The following is a 22,940-nucleotide window of genomic DNA, read 5'->3' as shown; positions in this document are numbered from 1 at the left end:
GTGAGTCCAATTATCTAGTTGGAGATATATTGCCTTCGACAATCTCTTATCAAGATCCACTTCTACATAAATGCTGACACAATATTGCATACCTTCTCATGGTTTTGCCTAATCGATATAGCAACCCAAAGCATTTCCAATGTTCCTAAAGGTATCCTCGTTCCAGCAGTGTTGAGGAAAAATTTCCCGGTTGAAATTTGGATTCCATCGGTTTAGAAACAAACCCTAAACCCTCATAAATTGTGCCACTTCAAAAATTAGATTTTGATTTGTTTTCTTTCAAAGAGGAAAGAGAAAAACCCTCTCCCATAGAAGGAAACAAAAAATTTCCCTTCAATCATGGGTCTCTAGTTTTTATCCATCCAGAGATTAAAAGATTGTGGAGAGGGCCATAAGCCCATAAATTGTTCGATTAGGCTTTTTTGTGCTAGCCTAATAGCCATTGCGTAGGATTGATTAGCATGAAACACAAATTTTAGACCACTAGACCACCAACAACTAGTGCGTTGAAAGCATTGATATCAAGATTAGGTGGAGTAGGTGGAGGGATAGGCCCTCCAGAATTTGGACCCGTTAGTGAGGCGACTAGGGTTTCTTTAGTTATTTCCTTAATTGCTCATCGGAAAAATCTCCATTTATGGGACATTATCAACAATATATCTACCTTATTTTATCTAGTTGTTGCATCGAGTTGGATCCATTTTTCCTGAAGCGATTAGTTCTCGTTGAAAGATTAGAGAGGTTAGCACTTGTTAGCTTACATGATGTGACTTCTTTGCATGGAAATATCTATTGTTTATTTAATGGCTAATGGTTGCTTCACTCTTGCCTTTGGTAATTGATTATTTGCAATTTTATGATGATGACATAGAAGAGTATCACAAGTGTCAAGTGTTCTCTTGTTAATATTGCTTAAATGTGCATGGATGCTTGCTATCCATGCTCACTGTGAGGGCACACAAAGGTAAATGATTTATATGCATCTTGCCTTGAAGGATTTCTCAATAAAACTTGTGCAATAATTGAATACACTTGTTTTAATCATTGATCTCTTATTTTTGCTTGAATAATTGCAACCACCTTGTTAGTTGATCTCTACTTTGAGTTTAGCTAGATGAATAGCTTGGTTTGATAGCCTTTGAGTTTCCCTTGATTGCTCCATGCCTCAATAGTTTTACGATTCCGAAAACCTCTCTTTGGCAAGGACCTCATTTGAGCACACTATTTATTGTGATAATGATTAGTTTCTTTCAATGTCATGCCAATTTTAAGCGTGAAGGATTAAAAGTATCTATCCTCAAGAATTAGATGCATAGTAACTTGTGTCTTTCTTCGATTGGTTTATTTAACTAATTGATAGAGAGATGTGAATTGTACACATCCATTTGCCTTTCTCCCAAATGTTTTGGCACACCCTCTTTATGTACCACACTCCTCCCCCCCTTGACCTTAGCCTCAACTCCGCTATGATATTCTTGTGTAGCCCTTTATACGAGTTACCTCCCTGTTGCTGTTGATTGTCTATTCCCTTGTCGGGATATCCAAGAGGTAATGAGAGTCATGAATGCTAGCAAAGCAGTAGATGGGGAGGTAATGAAGTCATAAATACTAGCAAAGAAATAGATGAGGAAGGTTTATTGATCAAACTTTTCAAACGTGAACTTAACACTCTTAATGAGCACATGGAGAATTTCTTCAACCATGTTGTTGATGCATGATGTCCATAAATTCTCTCATGAAACTATATGTTTGATTCTCAAATCATGTTCTAGAGCCAACCATAACTATTACAAGACATTCATGGGTGGTCACATGTTCTTGAAACTCTACCCCACCACCTTGCATCTGAAGGTTTTGGATGAGTTTGAGTGACCTTAGAGCTAGAGGATATGAAAGCTTTTGACCTTTAGATAAGACTAGTGATCACATCCATACAATCTGATTCATCATTGAGGAGGCAAAACATCACTCTACAAAACTCTTTTTTTTTTGTTTTGTAGACTTTTGAAAAGTGTTCAACTTAGCCTGGTAGAAGGTGTTGTTCTAGAGACATAGAGACATTGGCATTTTCAAAACCCTTTTGTCTAGCATGATGTGCCTTTACAAGTTTTTCATTGGCCGTCTTTGGACAAGCCATTAGGCAGTAGATTTTATCAAGGATATTATTGGAGTCAAATAGGGTTGTCTCCTATCCCTCACCTTGTTTGGGATTTACATTGATGAGTTGGAGTCCTTCCTTCATGTGCATATCTAGGATGACGATTGGTGCCTTCTTCATTTGGTCTTGATTTCCATTTTGCTTTTTGTTGACAATGTGATCCTCTTGTCACCATCCCTAGAGGGCCTCCAAAGACTATATGACCTTTGATAGTTGAAAGATAACCTGGGTAAAGCCAAGTTTATGATCTATCATTTTTATTTTATTAGGGAAGAGATTGACATAACCACTGCCTAGACATGGTTGTATAGTTTTCAAGGCTTTTGGTCCCTATCTTTTCTTAATAGGGTATTTTCGACACCGCTTATAGGACATTTGCAAAATGTTTCTCATGGATTGCATTTTTCGACCCATTGTTGGGTTAGAGTTGTGGGGGCCTTGTTGGCTTGAGTCGAATTGGGCTATTTTTGAGAGGTTTCAAACACATTTTCCTTGATGCATGCTTATATGGAAATAGATAGTGTTAGAAAGACCTCATTATTCTTTTAGTGTTTGGTCCTTGCCCCCTTCATCTTGAGATTATATTCTGCATGGTTTCTCTTTTTCGTTGTGTTCAAAGATTTTTAGCTTATTTGTGTTTTTTAACTTGTATCCATACCTAACTTATTATTCACCTAATTCATTGCATTAGGTGGCCCCCTCAGATGAGCATACTTTTGGTTTATGGGGGTCCCAAGTCTTTTGGAGCTTGTTGGTATTTTAGTGAATTGTGACCCTCTATTTAGATACTCTCTAATCGATTGAGTAGGAGTTGAATATGATTACACTGGATGACATATGCATGTAGTTCATATAGATCATTTGGACAAACCCATGAATGGGTTACATATGAGGATGCCTCTCTATGATGATAAATTTGTGGAGTTGGGGTATGGTCTTATTGTATGACCACCGTACACCTAAAGTGACTAGATTCAATGCTATTTGCATTCCCTTGGGTTGGTTCAGACTGAGTTCGCATAGGCTTCGAATGGAGGTTGAGCACTAGCTTCATTGTTTGAACATGATCTAAAATGTAATAGCTAGAAAGAGAGTATTGTTGGAAAAAGTAGAGTGATACATGAAATGTGAAGGGTTATAAATCAAATCAAAGCATTTTGGAGGAATACCTTGGAAGAGGGCACTACTCCCCCCTGTAAGGACCCGTTCTATACTATATATATATATATATATTTAAATAAATCACAATAAAATACAACCAGAAGAGAAAAACATTGGGAATTCAAATTTATTCAGCACTGTCTAACACATCCCTGAATTTCATTTCACTGAACATATCATAAAATTTACATATATTTAACTAAGGCCATAAAGAAATCATACAAAATAATATTGCAACACATATGTACCGTTCACCAGAAGACGAGACTCCACTTGATTTGCCGTTACTTGTCTTCCCTTGTTGTCGGTCACCTCCGAGAGTGAATGACGACATACTTGATCTGAATGCGATGACCCACCGGTTAACCTCCCAGCCTACTCCTTGGGTACTCTTCTTCCCCGCAGACCCCCGAGCTGCAATGGGGTTGTACAATGGAGGAATGCAATAGCTGGTAGAGGAGAGCACTCCTTGGCTCAAGAGTCCCCTCTCTAAAATCCTCTACCTCACCAAACTCACTATAGTTTCGTAATCACTGCTCTGACATAGTCTCATCCATCCAACAATAGGGTTCCCAAAAGTCCCTTCTCCCATGGCTTGCCCCTTTTTTTATAGGAGTCCTCATAGGTGACACTTGGCATGTCATGCATAATTAATTATTTTTTTATAATTCAATAGTTTGATTATTCACCCACCCATGTGTCACTCTCTCATCAAGGGTCTCCAAAATTATTTACTTAAATTTTAATTTAAAACTAATATTTTCCTCACCTCAACAAGATTCCTATTTCTTCTCCTAGTTGCCTCTTGATCCCCCTTTTTACTCCTTAATTTGTGTTCATTACTAAAGTCAATTAATGAGTCAAGATTTGATCCCCTATCTACTCCCTAATTTAACTCAAGTTATCTCTTAGATGGATATTCTTATGTTGGTTGTTGCCACATGGAGGTTCTCTACATTTCTCTAAAATTTAATTTATTAATCTTATTTTAATTCACCATCCTCTTCTCTTAATTAAGTTTAACTATTTTAGGATTAATCTTTATCCTTACAATAATGTCACTCTTTCCCCTTTTACCTAATTAAACTACATAATCTACCTACTATTTTCCAACATGGGAAGGGCAGAGTTTTTAAGGTAACCTATTTTATTTCTTCCTATGATCCTCTTAGCCCAAGTTTTATTTTTGATTTTAATTACCTCGGTTTCTAACATCATTTACCCTTGATGTAAATTTACCTAGTTTTCATTTCTTGATTATATTTATTAATTAATTTATTTTTGATGATTCCAGGGGTGCCAAGTGTGGTCGTGCCCTTCAAGAACTTCCCTTGAAGTTCCAAGGTTGCCACGCCTAATAGTTTATTTGTGATGCCAAGGGTGCCAAGTTGGTTGTGCCCTTCAAGAAATTCCCTTGAAGTTCCAAGGGTGCCACACCACTTGCCCTTTAAGCATTCAGTGACTACGAGGGGAAAGTATAGGTGCAACGACATAGACAACTATCATCTCTTATGTTGCTTGCTATAGTGAGACTAATGGTGTCGGGGATCAAGGAATCCGCCTTGATGCACACCCCCCAGTAAAATCCTCATGAGCGACCCAACTTTGGGACCTGCCCTCATGACATCGTGATCTTCAAGGCGAAGGTGTTTCAACCCTTCCAGCCCAAGTCACGACGGGAGTGCTAGTGGGTGAGATTAGGGACACTGTGCCACCCCTCCCATGTAGTTCCATCCACTTGTACAACCCCATCACCCATATGTGAGTCATTCGGCCAAGCAACTAATCTGTGTCTGCAACCACTAACATCTCATCAGAATATAGATAAACATATATAGCAGGTTTCAAAATTGACTTTGAATTTCAAAGATAAAATAATATAAATTTTTTTTCATCAACCCAGTTATCGTCAACTCGTCATATGCGAGTGCCTCTGGTGGTTTCCTGCCATACTCAATAATCATCAGTAACAAGGTTTCTCAGTGTTAGTCATTGTCATAATAGCATCATTAACAACACCTAGTCATTCACATCATTGTTCATTGTAAGCCTGAATTAATGAAAGTAGGTAACATAGGGGACACATCCATCATGGCTATCATCTTCAAACAATCAATGGAGGCATACATATCCATCAAAGCTATCTACATCATAACATCAAATAGATAACAAACATAACCATTTATGCCACAATTATCATAATATTAATAGAGAACATGCATAACCATTAATGCTATCTTCATCATAATATCAATGGAGATCATACATAAACATCACAACCACTAATATCACAACCAATAATAATAGAGTCATGTGTCCGGATCCTCAACCTGAGGTCCTCAATTAATAAAGTGTGGGCCTTGGGGCTAAATAAATGTTAATCTCATATCACTGTCAGTCAACTAGAGCGGGGCACTACACCACCAACCACCTGCCTCTATATATGTGTCTCTCTTACCATTTAAGGTGAAGGGAAGAAGAGAGGATTGTCTCAAGCATTGGAAGAAGAGTTGATTTATGATATGCATGGTCATCTCAAGGGAGTGTTTTGTTGTTGTTGGTTGGGAGCAAAGGATTGCCTAAGGGCAGGCCTTGTCTTCGGATTTGTGTCACCTACTCCATAAGGGTCTTGTTGGATAGGGGTAGGAGGCCTCATGAGGTCTCTTGAGTTTGGCCCCTACTAGAATGGTCTTGTTGGCTTGCTTATTATGAGATCAAAGTGAGGTTCCATTGTCTATTTAGGGAGTTATGGACTCCTCTAAATTCCCTAGAAGTCAATCAAAGGTCCCTAACTTTATACTTGAAGGAGGCCCTTTGATTTTTTACGTAGATTCTCCATTCACTCCCTAGATTGATCTCATTTGGAGGATTACTTTATCTTTTACAATGCTCGCATTTGCTAGGGAGACCAAGCGACAAATTAATAATAGATATTAGTGGTTGTGATGTTTATGTATGTTTGAGGTCATTCGGCCAAGCAACTAATCTGTGTCTGCAACCACTAACATCTCATCAGAATATAGATAAACATATATAGCAGGTTTTTCAAAATTGACTTTGAATTTCAAAGATAAAATGATATAAATTTTTTTCATCAGACCAGTTATCGTCAACTCGTCATATGCGAGTGCCTCTGGTGGTTTCCTGCCATACTCAATAATCATCAGTAACAATGTTTCTCAGTGTTAGTCATTGTCATAATAGCATCATTAACAACACCTAGTCATTCACATCATTGTTCATTGTAAGCCTGAATTAATGAAAGTAGGTAACATAGGGGACACATCCATCATGGCTATCATCTTCAAACAATCAATGGAGGCATACATATCCATTAAAGCTATCTACATCATAACATCAAATAGATAACAAACATAACCATTTATGCCACAATTATCATAATATTAATAGAGAACATGCATAACCATTAATGCTATCTTCATCATAATATCAATGGAGATCATACATAAACATCACAACCACTAATATCACAACCAATAATAATAGAGTCATGTGTCCGGATCCTCAACTTGAGGTCCTCAATTAATAAAGTGTGGGCCTTGGGGCTAAATAAACGTTAATCTCATATCACTGTCAGTCAACTAGAGCGGGGCACTACACCACCAACCACCTGCCTCTATATATGTGTCTCTCTTACCATTTGAGGTGAAGGGAAGAAGAGAGGATTGTCTCAAGCATTGGAAGAAGAGTTGATTTATGATATGCATGGTCATCTCAAGGGAGTGTTTTGTTGTTGTTGGTTGGGAGCAAAGGATTGCCTAAGGGCAGGCTTTGTCTTCGGATTTGTGTCACCTACTCCATAAGGGTCTTGTTGGATAGGGGTAGGAGGCCTCATGAGGTCTCTCGAGTTTGGCCCCTACTAGAATGGTCTTGTTGGCTTGCTTATTATGAGATCAAAGTGAGGTTCCATTGTCTATTTAGGGAGTCATGGACTCCTCTAAATTCCCTAGAAGTCAATCAAAGGTCCCTAACTTTATACTTGAAGGAGGCCCTTTGATTTTTTACGTAGATTCTCCATTCACTCCCTAGATTGATCTCATTTGGAGGATTACTTTATCTTTTACAATGCTCGCATTTGCTAGGGAGACCAAGCGACAAATTAATAATAGTGATGCTTCTAGGCCCATATCATTTAGGAGGCGAGGGGATGTTCCTCCTAATGACATTCCAAATCTCACACTTTTAGTTAGATGGGTCATTCTAGGGTCTAGTGGTAGTCCAACTCTTCATTCAAGTCGTCCAGAGAGTCCTCTATGCAAATGTTCTTCCATTTACCTTCAATGTTAGAGTGACTAGTTTATTGTACCTAGGAAGGATAATATGGAGTACCTAGTAAAGTACTTGAGGGGGATCATGAATGTAACATGACCATAATCACGGGATAGGGGCCATTTGGTAGTATGTGGGCATGAAATGGGAAAACTAGGGAGTTAGAATGAATAATATAATAAAGAGGGGTAGTTGGCAATGTTGCCGAGGAATAATTATGAGAAAGTATAAATATAGTATATGTTGAATATTGTATTATAACAAGCATGGCTTGTGGAGTGTTTCCTTTCGTAAGTAGTATTTGATGGTGTTAACCTACCTTGAGGGTTCTCACCATATTCTTATTTCTATTATTATGTGGATGTATTTGGTTATTGTGAAGTTAAGGGTTTATCTTTTATCTTTCGTATATCAAGGTTCACTACAAGTGGTATCAGAGCATTGTTTTGGGGTTGTTACTGCAAAATCTAGCACCTTGGTGCAAAGCCTCGCTAAGCATCCTAGATTGAGCGCAACAATGAGAGAGTTATGACTGTAGCCTCATCAACTACTCCCCTCCTTTCTATGGATGACCGTTGGACACAATCCCCCACAAGGGAGGCTTCCGTGGTAGATCTTAGATATCAAGTAACCCATTTAGACTTAGGCTGAATCCCCTTAAGGGTTCTACAATTAAATTTCACCCAGGGTAAATATACAATGATTAGGGTCGTGTGTAATTTATGGCATGATTCCAAGAGAGTGATTTCAAGGGTTTCTATTGCTCTATCTATAGGGCTTGGGTTGACTAGTAGAGGTTCAGATAGGTCATTCCCAAACACATGCAATTAAGAAATTACACTGGACTGTTATAAATTAGGATTTTAGCCAGCAATTATAGTATGCCAGTAGTCTATAACAGTAAGAAAAAAAGTCTCATAAATTATGATAAAATATTGCAAAATTAGGGCTAAATAAAGAGTAGATAAAGGAAATAATTACAACAATTTTTACTTCAACCCTAATATGTGGTTGAAAAATGCATGTACTATGGTATATTTTACTTATCTAAATAAATGCATACAAGTCCCAACCCTAGGACAATATTATCCAATGCAAATAATGTTGAAAATAAATTATTTTGCTCTAACCTAACCCTATTTTCCCTTAGAACAAATAAAAAAGAAAATGTTTAGGGTTTTTTGATGGATTGGTGAAAATCTTTGGATTCTGTTCCTCAACTCTTTAGCCCTAGTGTTCTTTATCATTTTTGGAGATATAAAGGGAGGGAGATAAACCTAGGTTATCTCAAGAGAAACTTGATGAAAATCTTGTGCAAGGAGATTCAAGAGCCATATAACATCAACAAAACCTTGGTGAAAACTTCGTTAAGCTTTTAATTCATCAATAGGAACAAGATGTAAGACGTTAAGTTGCATTAACATAGTACAGATCATCAAAAATCACCAATCATCATCCAAGAGAGAGAAGCATCCATGAAAAATCCTCCAAGAGAGATTCACTGCACTAGTGCTCCCTAGTGCACAAGAGAGAATAGACAAGTTACTAGAACGAGTTCCATGTGGTATCTTCTTACTGGCTGTAATGACTACAGGCATGTTCACACCTTTATCTTGGGTGCACGAACTGCATGCTCTCAAGATCTTATGGTTGGGATCAATTTGATCTGACGGTGAGTATCAAATTGGCCTTAAATATGCTTGAAGATTAATATCAACACTTAAATCTGAAGGATCCAATAATCGAGATTCACCTTGATCCAATGATCCAGATCAAATTTAGGCTTAGAGATGTTCGCTTGTTAATGAGGTAGCTTAACCGCAATAGATTTGATGATGGAGGCTGATCTAGATTTGATGGTCCAATTCAGTTTGAGGTTAAAGATGCACACTCGATAACAATGCCATTCAACCCTGAAAGATCTAATGACAAAGATTGATTGCAATGCAATAGTCCATATTGATTTCAGACTTATATATGCTTATTTAATGGTTTAGGGTGTGTAGAAAATCCACGAATTCTGCAACTGCTAATATGAACAATTTGAAACTAATTTCTTTTCATATAGACACAGAATTTCTCAACTTATTTTGCAGTCGAATAGGAACACAAATAAATACACTATCACACAATTCAACAACACATTTTTCTAGGGAACTCAACTGGGAAAACTCTCTGCTTGCTGTAGATTTTATTGATAGAGTTCTAAGTAAATAGATCAAATACAGGACAACTGTTTCAATTGAAAAACTCACTGTTCTCACTGCTACACTAGCTAGAAACACCTTGCCTGCAACCTCGACCTCTGCTCCTACTTGCTTGCAACCTGTTTCTTCCTATGTCCTAGCGTTGGAATAGGCTCCTATGATTTGGGAAAAACCTCCTAAATCCTAGCACACATCTGGCTGCAAGAAGTCTCTCTATGTGCTGCATACTGGCTGCTCCAAGAGTACACTCTCACTACAAGGTTCTCACACACAACCCGTGCATACGAGAATGAATACAATCGTGCCTTTGTTCCTTCTTTTAAAACAATTCAAATGGCTAAATCTGGCAAGTTATATTTTAGGAAATTGGTTATATGTTTGATTGAGTTAATTGAGTTGAAATAACTCAAGCAACTCATCTCATCTCAATTCTAGAACTTGAGATTCAGTCACTTATCCTTAACTCGCACTAGAAGACAAGAACATCGACTTTCCACTTAAACGCATTAGTTAACTGCTTCATAACTCGTCCTAACTTTTAGGAATGAATCCTAAATTATAGGAATTCATCCTAACTTATAGGGAACTTGAGCATGCTAGAGAAGAACTCGTTGAGGTCCCTTTGATTAAGGCACAAATCAAGGAACATTTCTTGCTACTATTTTCAACACTCCCTCTTAGCGAGGAAGGTGCTTCTGGAACAACCTCATCCACTTGGATCTGATTCCAACACTACCATGTTCTTCGTTGCTGCAACTACTCCCCTTGAGCTAGAAGACTTCCCTGCTTTATTCTGCAGAACTTTATCTGAAGACCTGTTCTTTACCCACCATGTTCTTTACCACCATGTTCTGTGAGTCCATCACTTCAATCATAAGTGTCATGTACCCTGTGTGCCTTTGTGGCTGCTTCCTTTGGATGGAAGTGATACTGGAAGATTCAACTCTCTTCTGCTCTCCCTTAACCAAATCCTCTGCCCACTTGGCTCAAACTCCCCATAGACTAGGAGTCACTGACTGAGTGGCTGCCTCCACTCACCCTGGGCTATGCTCCTCATCATCCTGTTGGTCAGCGACTCAGCCCAGCTGCTGAGACTGCATCTTGAGAGCTCAATCCTGCTGTTGCTCAACCATCACTTCTCTACTCTGAGCTCTCCTTGCCTTGCTGCTCAAGAGTGCACCTGTCTCTACCTGCAACCGGTAGAGATTCTTCACCTTCGCACCTATCTGCTTCTTAAATCCAGAAGCAAAGTGCTGGAGGTATGCCTTACCTCTGCTGAAGATCATATCTCATCCCTTATCTTCAAGGGTAGCTACCAAAACAAGATTCTGTCTCAATCTTGAGAACATCTTTGAGATGAAGAAGATTCCCTGACTCTCTCTGAAAACTAACAGTACCAACTCCTCTAGCTGCATACTGACAATCATCTGCTAGCTCAATTTGAAACTGCATGTCCTTCTCCTTCAGGTGGCTGAAACTCTGCTTGTTTCTGGTCATGTGGAAGGATGCTCCTTAACACATCTGGTAGGTACTTTGCCTCCTCTTCTGCTGATCAGTGCAACTTCTGCTACTTCAGAATGCTTGCATCTCCATCCGTCAAATCTGCCACTATCATTATCTCTTGGCTGCTCTCCTGCTCCTTCAATATCGTCAGCTCATAGGGACTTCCAAGCTGCCCACTAACAATGTCCTCTGCTGCTCGATAGGATCATGTTCTTAGGGTCTTTGTCAAACTGCCCTCTTATCAGTGAGATGCCTCACTGCATTCACTGAACTAGGGCTTCATCAAACTGCCTCCTAACAGCCCATTAGCTCCTCAATGAACGCTGTTCATGAGGTATTCTTTTACTGCCCACTTACAACCACTTTGCTGCCTCAAAGATGACAGCCATAGAGCTCCACAATCAGCCCTCTTAACTGTCACAAATCTGCTCCTTGTTGACAGCAATGTTTTAAAACTCCGACTCCGCTGAGGGTTGACTCCGACTCCGACTCCGACTCGGTATCGACTCGGCCAGCTCGATTTCAATGATTCGGTCGTTGTAAAAAATACATTAAATATTTATTTTTTTATAAAAAACACATAATTTTAAAGATTTTCATTCATGTTTCCAAACACACAGCATTAGAATATAAATAGAAGACAACATATGATCAAAGTAGGCTCATGAATATATCCATTATATTAAAATGGCACCCAGTGCACTGTCCAATACATACACGATGATGATATAGAGATCAAAACAAAACACATAACCAAGGAGGCTAGAAATGGCCTCTACAACAAAATCTGTGACCAGTACTACTGGCTACTACTAGAGTTGGCAACATCATTTGGCTCAGTGTTACTTGCGAGCGGGAGAAAAGCGGGGAGCGGGAGCGACATTTTCGGAAGCTCCCAGTTTGGGAGCGAATCCCGGAGGAGTTCGACAACCAATGTCACTAACATCAAGGTATATAGAGGGATTGGTGCTCTTGATTAAATACGAGTTCCATACCCTAATACATGACAAAATTCAATGGAAACATTGCAATCCCCCAATCCTGAAATCCTGAAAAACCGATAAGTCTGCTGGATTTTGAATGAAATCTAAAATTCTACTTTCTCCATATGAAATCCAATGAGGCCAGAACCACTCTCAAAAATCCTGAGTCATTTCATGGTAATGTTAAAAATTTAAGTAAAAGGATGAAAATGAAGATTAAGGAGAATGTCACTTCCTTTTACTTTAAGAATTTAAGAATTTAACATTACCATGAATAGCATAGCCTTAGTAGGGCAATATGATCAAATACTAGGGTTTGGGAGAGGGGAATGGACCCCAAAGACCAACAAACTAATTCATAAACCCCTTTGGTGTCCCCCACACTTAGAAAAATTAAAAATAAAATAAAAAAGGCGTGTTTTTATGGTTCACTGGCCACTGTCAGCTACTCGGCCGAGTAGTTATGGATCTGGCCGAGTCGGCCGAGTCATGCTATGGCTGACCGAACCGAATTTTCTGCCGGGTTGAATTTTTTTTTTCCCGGCTCAGACCAACTCGGCCGAGTCGGTTCCGAGCCGGTCGGATCTTAAAACAATGGTTGATAGTAATTGGGGCATCCACCCATCCCTCTCTCAGTCTCCAATTCTGACTGATCTAGGAATTTCTAGGCAGCCCACTTGACTCTGATTTGTCACGTCAAGTATTGTACTCAAGGCACACATAAGACAACCCACTGAACAATACTTTAACACATCAAATCACAGTCCTTAGGGTTTATATCAGTAGCCCACTGACTGTCCTTTTGCCACTTCAAATTGACAGTCCTTAAGGCACATTTACATGCTGTCCACAACCCTCTCAAAGCAGAAATCTGTGTGCTGGTTGATTCTGTTCACTGCTCTGATACCATGTAGGAAATCCACGAAATTCTGCAACTGCTAATATGAACAATGTGAAACTAATTTCTTTTCATATAGACACAGAATTTCTCTACTTATTTTGCAGCGGAATAGGAACAGAAATAAATACATAATCACACAATTCGACAACACAATTTTTCTAGGGAAGCCAACTGGGAAAACCCTGTGCTTGCTGTAGATTTATTGATAGAGTTCTGAGTAAATAGATCAAATACAGGACAACTGTTTCAATTGAAAAACTAACTGTTCTCACTGCTACACTAGCTTAGAAACACTCTGCCTGCAACCTTGACCTCTGCTCCTACTTGCTTGCAATCTGTTTCTTCCTATTTCGTAGTGCTGGAATAGGCCCCTATGATTCGGGAAGAACCTCCTAAATCCTAGCACACATCTGGCTTCAAGAAGTCTCTCTATGCTGTGTACTGGCTGCTCCAAAAGTGCGCTCTCACTGCAAGGTTCTCACACACACAACCTGTGCATACGAGAATGAATACAATTGTGCCTTCGTTCCTTCTTTTAAAACAATTCGAATGGCTAATCTGACAAATTATATTTTAGGAAATTGATTTTGTGATTGATTTCGTTAGCTGAGTTGTACCAACTCATGTAACTCATCTCATCTCAATTCCAGAACTTGAGATTCAGTCACTTGTCCTTTTCCCAAATTAACTCGCACTAGAAGACAAGAAACTCGGCCTTCCACTTCAGCGCATTAGTTAACTGCTTCATAACTCGTCCTAACTTTTAGGAATGAATCCTAAATTATAGGAATTCGTCCCATCTTATAGGGAATTCGGGCATTCTAGAGAAGAACTCGTTGAGGCCCCTTTGATTAAGGCATGAACTCATTGAGGTACCTTTGATTAAGGCACAAATCAAGGAACCTTTTCTTGCTACTATTTTCAACAAGGTGATCATGATCCAATGACCCATATTAAATTCAGGCTTAAATTTGATTTCCTGATAATGGGCCTTTTTACATCTGCGAAATCTAATGGCGTAGGATGATTTGTTCCAATGATTGAGGTTGATTTCGATCTTTGAAATGATCATCAGATAACTAGATATCTCCATTCTAAATTTTCCCCATGTTGAAATGTATTTGTCACCTGTCCTCTCAATTTCCACATGGTGTCTCTAAGTCATTATTGATGTCATCGGTACATATTTTTGAATTTTTAAAAATTTCTAAGGTTTCCAAGAATTTGATGTGAGTAAACGAAATTTGCAACTCCACTCCCTTACCTGTACTTACCAATTTGACTCCTCGCTGTACAGTCATTATTCTGGGAGAATTTTCTCCCTGGTTTCTTACCCAGAATTAGAAATTTTGCCCCATTTCAGAACTTTCTTCCATGGTTGATTTTGCGACTTTGCAATCTGACCCTAATAACAACAATTTGTGGCTGCAATTTAAAGTTGCACCTCTGGCAACTCATCCACTCTTTGAATAGGATCATTCTTCATATGTGGTTGAATTTAAGAAATTTTCCCCATTTCCTCTCCATGAACAATTTTGTCAAAGAAATAGACACCTGCAACTTTTCTTATTCAAGTGAAGTTCTGACCCATTCAGCTCTAGTGCTGTAACCTTCACTCTGATAGCACTTTGCAATGCCCCCAACCATCCATTGGGGCACCTTACTACCTCTGCAAAACCCATTACCAAAATTTTCCTTGATTTTGGTTCTTATATCTTTGATACCATGAATAACCATGCCCACATGCCCTATGTTAAGTAACTGGAATGCTAATATCTGTTTTGTTCATGTATGCTTAAAGCACAATAAACTGATAATTAACAAAATGAAAACTTTTGCAGATGACATATAAACCATAACAAAATATATTCGTAAGAGTAGGCACGAAAAATGGTTTTAATTACAATAAGAACACTTCTAATTTAGAAATGGCACCAATTGGCTGGGGACCTCAGACGTTCCACCTTAGTTAGCCATATACCACACTGCCTCCAATACTCTCAGTAATGGGTCACCCCCGAGCTGGGTCTATGACTCCACAAATAGCACCAACATGGTCAAGGCAATGTATTAGATTCCAACAACCTCTAGTCTATAGTCTCGCCCACCATTAGTGTGCACAACCCAAGGTAGTGTGCCCTTTTCTCTGCAAGCACCCACAATGCTTCATGCTGTGCCACTACCCTCCCATGGCTTCTAGCACAGGCCAGCCAGGGAGTTTCAAAGCCCTGTGGCTTCCAAGAGTTCCAACTACCCTCAAGAGTCATTACTACCCACCAGGCCCCATGCCAGGAAAACCTACCCCCATACCCAAATCCACCTAAGATCCATAGGGTAATAGTATCATAGGGTCACCACCCCTTTCCAACCAAACACTCCTAGAGTCACGAGAAGGATGGAATATAATCCATATTCCATAATGACACTAAAGCCCCACTTTTTATGTGCATGTACCAAAAATGACAAGTGGCCCTTAAGGACGTCACTTCCCCACCTTTTTGGAGACTTAGGATAGAACATGACTTTAGGCTTCAAATAAATATTTGGCTTAGCCATGTGGCTGAAGCTCATCACTTAGCCCTTAGCCTCTTTTCCCACTCTTGGAGTCCTAGTCCTTCATCTCTCTTATCTCGGTCTGCAGCAGTGGTGTATCTAAATGTTATAACATATTTACATAGCTAGGCTCACTGGCCTTTAGCACATAGGGTGTTTGGCCTAAAATCACATTGGCATTCTAGCCTCAAAGCATCATATACAGAGGCATGCAGGCCCAACATATGGGTCATCTTGAAGGTGTTACAAAGGCTACTTTGCAACTGGTCAGAAATCTGATCTCTTCTATGTGATCTAATCCAAATACACATGGATATTCTTACACTTCTTAAAAAATCCATGGCTTTCACCACCAAATTTTAATATCCATTTGTAGTGGAGAAGGAATGGCTTAGGTTTTACTGTTACTTGCTAAAATGAGTATGTAGAATGCCCTACATTCAAGATGAATTTTATGGACCTTAAAATATGCTTAAAATCATGGACCTTTGCTGAACAAATGTACTTCTCATTAGTTAAGGGTAATAACTGGTTGATTCAGTGTCTGTAGCATCCAGCCAATGTCAAATGTTTATGCATTTGTGTATAATTTTTTTTCGTTTGTTAGGAGTTGCTGTACTGTTGGAAAATGGTTAGTCTTACAGATCAGTTAGATGACCACACAATTTAGCCATGAAATTTTATGCTAGTACTATAGGAATGCGCTGCAAGACTTAACAAGGCTCTTTTATGGTCATTATTATCCCTGAAATCCAGGGCTATGTTAGCAAGTGCAGGCATTAAAACTTGAGAGTGATTCAGGTGAGAGAAAATGCCATTCAAAGTAAATATTAATTTATAGTTCAGCAGAACTCTCATGTTCTTTTTAGGGACGGAATTCAAACTATGATTTATTATAAATTATTGTAAATAGCTCAGATCCATTAAACTCAGGCCAGTTGAGGTCTGAGAGGCTTTAAAACCCTTGAGGCCACTCCCTTTCATTTGTTCATGTCACCTTTCACCACAATGAGTTTCGATGCTGGAGCCACCCATCCATTAGATTTTTCTGCAATTAACTGTTAAAAAAGTTGCCATTTGATGATGGTAAACATTGTGGAGTCACAGAAGACTTGATTCAAGCTAATGAATGATAATTTTGGATTCAATTAAGACCTGGTGCATTTGTGATTCCCATGCCTGGATAAACAACAGGTGCATTATGCCGTTGGATAATTAACAACCACAAATTCCTGCAGGCTTCCCTAGCTGGTGCATTTGCTTGTGATTCCCATGCCTGGATAAACTACTGGCGCTTTATATATTCCTGCCTGGATAAATAATAATGAATATGAGTGCCTGCCATAACTGGTGTTTTTGATATCCCCATGCCTGAGTATTCCTTTCATTACTGGTGCATTTGTGATTTCCATTTCTGGGTTTTACAACCTCCTTGCGACTGAATAGTTGTGTTACATGGAAGGCAGCCTCATTGTGAAGATGCTCGGGGTTAGACAAAACAGATGAAGCTGCATAACACCTCTCGGCACAATGAAGAGGCAACTGGTATTTTCATAAATGAGAACATCTGACAAGAATCAAAGAGGAAACCTTGAGACAGGATATTCTGAAAATGAAAGGCTAGTTGATCATTTAAATCATAGTATGGAAATTTTTGTTCAAAGAATGCATTGAGGAAATTAGTTTAAGGGATGTATGAAGCTTTAGATTGATTTATATATGTTCCAACTGTTACACAGCCAATTGGCCAATTGTGGGGATACTAGTTAGTGGGAAGACTGTAGCAACCAATATGTGATGGCATATATTTTTTATTTACAACATGGCATGGATCTTTGGCATTAACACATTTCATCACATCATTTTTGACGTTTTACTTTCTCTTTTACTTAATTGTACATTCCTGTTGACTAGCCCCAAATTAGACCTCTATTTCCTCGAGACTAGTCCTTAAAAGAATTCCACTGATTGTTTTATTGTATAACGGCTAAGGTTTCTTATTGTGTCGTGATTTTGTTGGTGAATTGTATAGTCCACACTTGCTAAATAGAGTTTCTCTATATGCGTTCTCACCATTCCATTTCTTATTGCCAGCCACTTCCTGCGGAGGAGGAAAAGGATCTGAAGCAGGTATTAGGAAAAATTCTCGGCCCCGGGAAAACTGTAAAGTTTGAAGAAAAGGTAAATACGAAAAGCCCCATATTTGCTTTTTATGGTACAAACTCATTTTAATGGTTTTCTGTGCCATGAGTTCACGTATTCATGCAACTTTGGATTAGTCTGAGGAGACATTTTTACATTTTTCCATTCTTTGATTGGGTTCTGTTTCCAATGTGATAGATGGCCCATGGGCGTTCACCAAGATGTACTTCCTTTCACAATGTAAATCTGACATATATTCTGTGAACTTCAATGATAATGTCACGCTAGGTTTTCATTTTTTCTTTCCAATGTGATAGCTGGCCCATGGTTGTTCACCTAGATGTACTTCCTTCACCATGTAAATCTGACATATATTCTGTGAACTTTAATGTTAGTGTCACGATAGGTTTTCATTTTTTTTCCAATGTAATAGCTGGCCCATGGGTGTTCACCTAGATATACTTCACCATGTCAATCTGACATATGTTGTGTGAGCTTTAATGTTAGTGTCACGACAGGTTTCCATTTTTTTGCCGATGTGATAGCTGGCGCATGGGTGTTCACCTGGGTTTTCATTTTTTTTTGATATATTGTAAACAAATGGTTTTACTTCAAAATTTCAGCCGTTGTTTAATATGGCATTGTATCGAGTCTTTATTCCGCATTTTCTTGATTGGCATTTGTTCAGTGTTTGGGTTTTTGACTTTTCAGTTAATTTCTAACAACAGACATGACTAACATATTGGGTCAACTTTTTTCATTGTCTTTTGTTGCAGATTGATCCAAGTATTCTTGGAGGTCTGATTATTGATTTTGAAGATAAACGTTTTGACATATCAATCAAAACAAGGGCAGCAAAGATGGAGAGGCTCCTTTACGAACCAGTGGACTTTCTAAATCTTTGATTTTGCTCTGGATTCTTCGGTGTCAATGAAACAATAAATTGGTCTGCACTGCTTGATATTAAATAATGCTTTTTCATTTTTTACGTCTTCTGACAACCGCAGAATACTTTTTCTTAGATGTCATTTTGAGGGCCATGGAGTAGCCACTATGACCGTACTTCTGTTTATGTGAATTCGGAGACCAAGGGATTTGATGCCGCCACCATTTATGGGTGGACAATTTTTTCTCCTTTGCAGGATTAGAACGTGAAATGATAAACTATGAACGTGAAAGCATTTAAGAACTAAAATGTGAAATAATAAACTATAAAGTGAAAATATTTCATAATTGAGAAATTAAACAGAGATTGGAAATACGAAAAGCATTGGTAACTGCATTAACGTCGTCTCTCATCGAATGTCAACGTTCAAGCTCGACAGAGTTTTGTAGATGCGAGAGAACCAACCATCATTTATACGGTGGTTAATTATGTTTATAGGTTGGTATATTTTGGAATAGGATTTTCAGAATTTTAATTTAGTTTTCAATAATTAATAGCTGGATGGTAAGATTTAACCTCCAAATAATATTCTAGAACATTTTAATAATAGTTACAATTTAGACTGATATTTATCTATAAAAAATGGTTATGGCTTTTTTGTCTTTTTAATTAAATTGATTAATTAAAAAAGTGATATAAACAATATGAAAAGAGTTATGATTTTTTGGGTGTGTATATTTTGGAATATGATTTTCAGAATTTTAATTTAATTTTCAATAATTGTTGGGTGAATGGTAGGATTTAACCTCCAAATAATATTCGAGAATATTTTAATAGCAGTTACAAATCAGAGAAAAATTGATATAAACAATATGAAATGAGTTATGGTTTTTTGGGCATGTGGTATTGATAACAACAATATTGTAATAAAGCATCTACATATTAGGAATCTCCATGGCTAGGAATCTTGTTACATGTTTTTGCAATGATAAATAATAATTTAAAATGAAGTTATAATTTAGTGTTTTTTTTCTTTAATTTTGACAATATGAGAAATATTATGAAGTGTTTGATGTCGTAAATTATTTAACTTATATGATTGCATTAGTTTATTTATTTTTCCACTTTTGAGAACACAACGAAGAACATTCCTACATCAGAATGTTTTCTCACCCCTATTATTTGTATTTATATGTTTTTGAATTTTTAAAAATTTTTGGCTTAAAAATAATGTTTAAGTGCAAAAGTAAATATTATTATGTATTAATCAGTGTTTTTAAATTTGACTGCTAATACAATGTAATATAAGATCATATGTATGCCTTTGAAATATGAATATAAAATTGTGATTTTGGTAAAGAAATTGCTGGGATAAATCTTAATAAAGGAACGTAAATATTTAAGGCCAAAACTATTACTATTGGTGGATGTTGTTGTCAATGTCAGAAACAATTGTTGAAGTAGTTAGTGGCTTTGCTCATAGAACTTTGAATACTTTATTGTAGCCTTCAATCGGGAACTAAATCAAATGACACTAGGTCACAAGATTTAGAGGATACAAAAATATGAATGTTTGACAATGGACATCTGGAGCCCAAAAGAAAAACACGAGGGACATACATAAAATATTACAAATTACAAACACAGAAATGAAATATATATCTAGAAGATTCGTACAAATGCAGAAATGAAATATATATCTAGAAGATTCATTTTTTAAATAGCATTTCAAATATTGATATAATCATACTAGTTATTACATCAATGATGGTGAAATGACAAATATACAAGAAATTATAATCAACAACTCTAACTTCTTTTAACTCATCAAAATCAAAATGTACTACGTAAATACAGAGTCACTAAAAATATAGGTGGAAATGTCTTTGGCAAATAAAAAATTGGGTAGATTCTAAAATTATAAATGGATGACTCATGGCTCATGAGTGCTAGTAGTACATGTGAATTGAAAGGTGAACGTGAAGGATGGGGTGAAATGCTAATGGTGGCAATTTTCTCCTTTAGTTTTTGGACTTTACCAAATTGCCTTCGATGATTGACCTTACCTTCAAAGAACTTGGAGTTCTTTCAATCTTGAGTTTGCGCTTCATTTGCACAATGTTAGACCACGAGAGTGTAATGTTTCCTATTGTTTGTGTTCTATATGGCATCTTATTTGTTAGATAATGAATGTGCTAAAACTGCTTTTGTTGGATTGAGACCAAGTTGGAAAACATCGGATCCTTAAGTACATATACCTCTCAATTTCTATGGGAGGACAAGTATATTAAATTTTACTTCTTAATTTGTGATGCATTCATATCTCCCTTGGATCATCTTATTTTTGGGCAAGAATGTCCTAGACTATCAAAATAGGCTAAGAATTTTTTGGGGCAATAGACTCCCACATCTTCTTACTTATGCTCCAGACATATTTGCGGGAGAAATACATTATCAAACAATAAGAGGAGGAAGCTTAAAAGGAGTAAGAGGCGAAACTCAAAAAAAAGAAAGAAGAAAGAAAGCATAGCCCGAAGCTATTGCGATAAAACCCAATCCTGCTATACCCATTGACGTCATTGACCTCATAGAGGAAGTCAAGTCCAAGGAAAATTGGACTTTGATTGTGGATGAGACTCCCATAAAAATTGGGACATTGGGGAAGGACAAGTCGAGAAAATGTTCCCACTTACGGTGAGAAGACAACTACTCCCAAGCAAGTGCAAGAAACAAAAAATAATCCTACCAAAGATGTTATTAATGCTAAGGAGCCTAAGAAATTTCATGAGATGCAAGGAACCCAAAATGGCACTACAATTAGAAAGGTGATTAGTGCTAATGGCTAAGTGGAAAAAAAAGAAATAACAATGGAGCACATTCACATGCCAGAAAGCTTGGAAAATATTATATCTATGGGAGAAAAATCCATTCCATTGCCTGTAGATGATGTTGCAAATCTTGAATCGAAGCCTGCACTTACCAATTTGACTCTTCTCCCATATATATATATTGGCATATGTATCTTAGCATATAAATCAACATATTTACCTAGTGATGTGGATTCCTCCCATTTCCTCCAAACCTAGCTTGAGCATCACTTAGTTCCATCAATCTTAAACAATGAGAGACAATATAACTAAAACACATAAGCCCCAAGTATCTAATCAAAATGAAATCAAGGATAGGGTGATGATTTCTTACGTTGAATTAAAGCATCCTTTACACTAAATAAATAGAGAATTTTGTGTAAATAACATGATTGTGATACTATAAGACATGATTGTTAAAATAAAAATAAATGTATACAAAGGCCACACTAATAAGCCTCCAAATTCTAAAACTTTTCCCACATAAGAAAATGTCACACGTAGGATCTACAAGGATCACGTTCTCAATCATGACCTTTGAATTCTATCAAGAGTAATAAGACTTCCTCCAAAATCAAATGTGATTATTTTGAGGAAGTAAACTCAAGAGATTTCTTCAAAATATCCCAAGAAGAAGGAGAAAGAATTTGATGACCCTCTAAAGTCTCCTCTTAAAGTTTCCAAAAGGATTTCTATCATTGAAGGTGCCCTAGGAACTATTGGATATTAAGTTAGGATTTTTCTCTCTCCCACTCCAAAATGGAGTTACGTTTGACTAATTCTCTTCTTGACCTCATTTTCCTAAATATCATCCTTAATAAACACTAAATAGGTGTCTCCTCGAATCAACCAATTTAATCACTAGCCCTTAGACTTGTTAATGTCGATGACACCCTTCCTCCTCATAAGATAAATGCCTTCTCCCTACACTAGCAAGAAGCTCTTCCGATGTCCCCTGACCTCTCTTTCCCCCCATATTATGTAGGCATTCACTTGCTTTCTCTTTTTCTTCTCTAGTCCAACATTTATCATGTCACATTTATAAAATGTCCTATATAAAGATTCTATGGGCATTTTCTAACTAGAAGGATCATACATTTGAGGGCCTCTTTGATTTCTCCCCTGAGATTGCATTAGGGGAAGGTTTGCTGATTTTTCATTATTTCCTTTACTGATATTTACTTCCAATTATTTATTCATTAATTTATCTTGTGTTACATTCATCATTAAGGAATTATACATAGAAAATTTTCAGCAGTTAACTATAATGACAAAAGGATCATGAAGAG

At 37.6% G+C, this 22,940-nt stretch overlaps 1 protein-coding gene across 2 annotated transcripts in view; it reads left to right on the top strand.

The window, feature by feature from the left end:
• Positions 1-19,144, top strand: part of ATP5 (delta subunit of Mt ATP synthase) — an 89,144-nt gene extending 70,000 nt beyond the window's left edge. For both annotated transcript variants that reach the window (XM_089428290.1, XM_089428289.1), the window contains exons 5-6: positions 17,851-17,937; positions 18,675-19,144. In XM_089428290.1, coding sequence (XP_089284416.1) covers positions 17,851-17,937; positions 18,675-18,803 — 216 coding nt within the window. In that variant the 3' untranslated portion in view covers positions 18,804-19,144. The remainder of the gene's footprint in view (positions 1-17,850; positions 17,938-18,674) is intronic.
• The last annotated feature ends 3,796 nt before the right edge of the window (positions 19,145-22,940 follow it).

The sequence above is a fragment of the Pinus tabuliformis genome, chromosome 4_2 (assembly GCF_031772625.1).
Source record: "Pinus tabuliformis cultivar Carrire ecotype Pingquan chromosome 4_2, CPIR1, whole genome shotgun sequence".
NCBI lineage: Eukaryota > Viridiplantae > Streptophyta > Pinopsida > Pinales > Pinaceae > Pinus > Pinus tabuliformis.
Note: the sequence above shows the minus strand (reverse complement) of the source record. Positions and strands in the feature narration are given on the sequence as shown.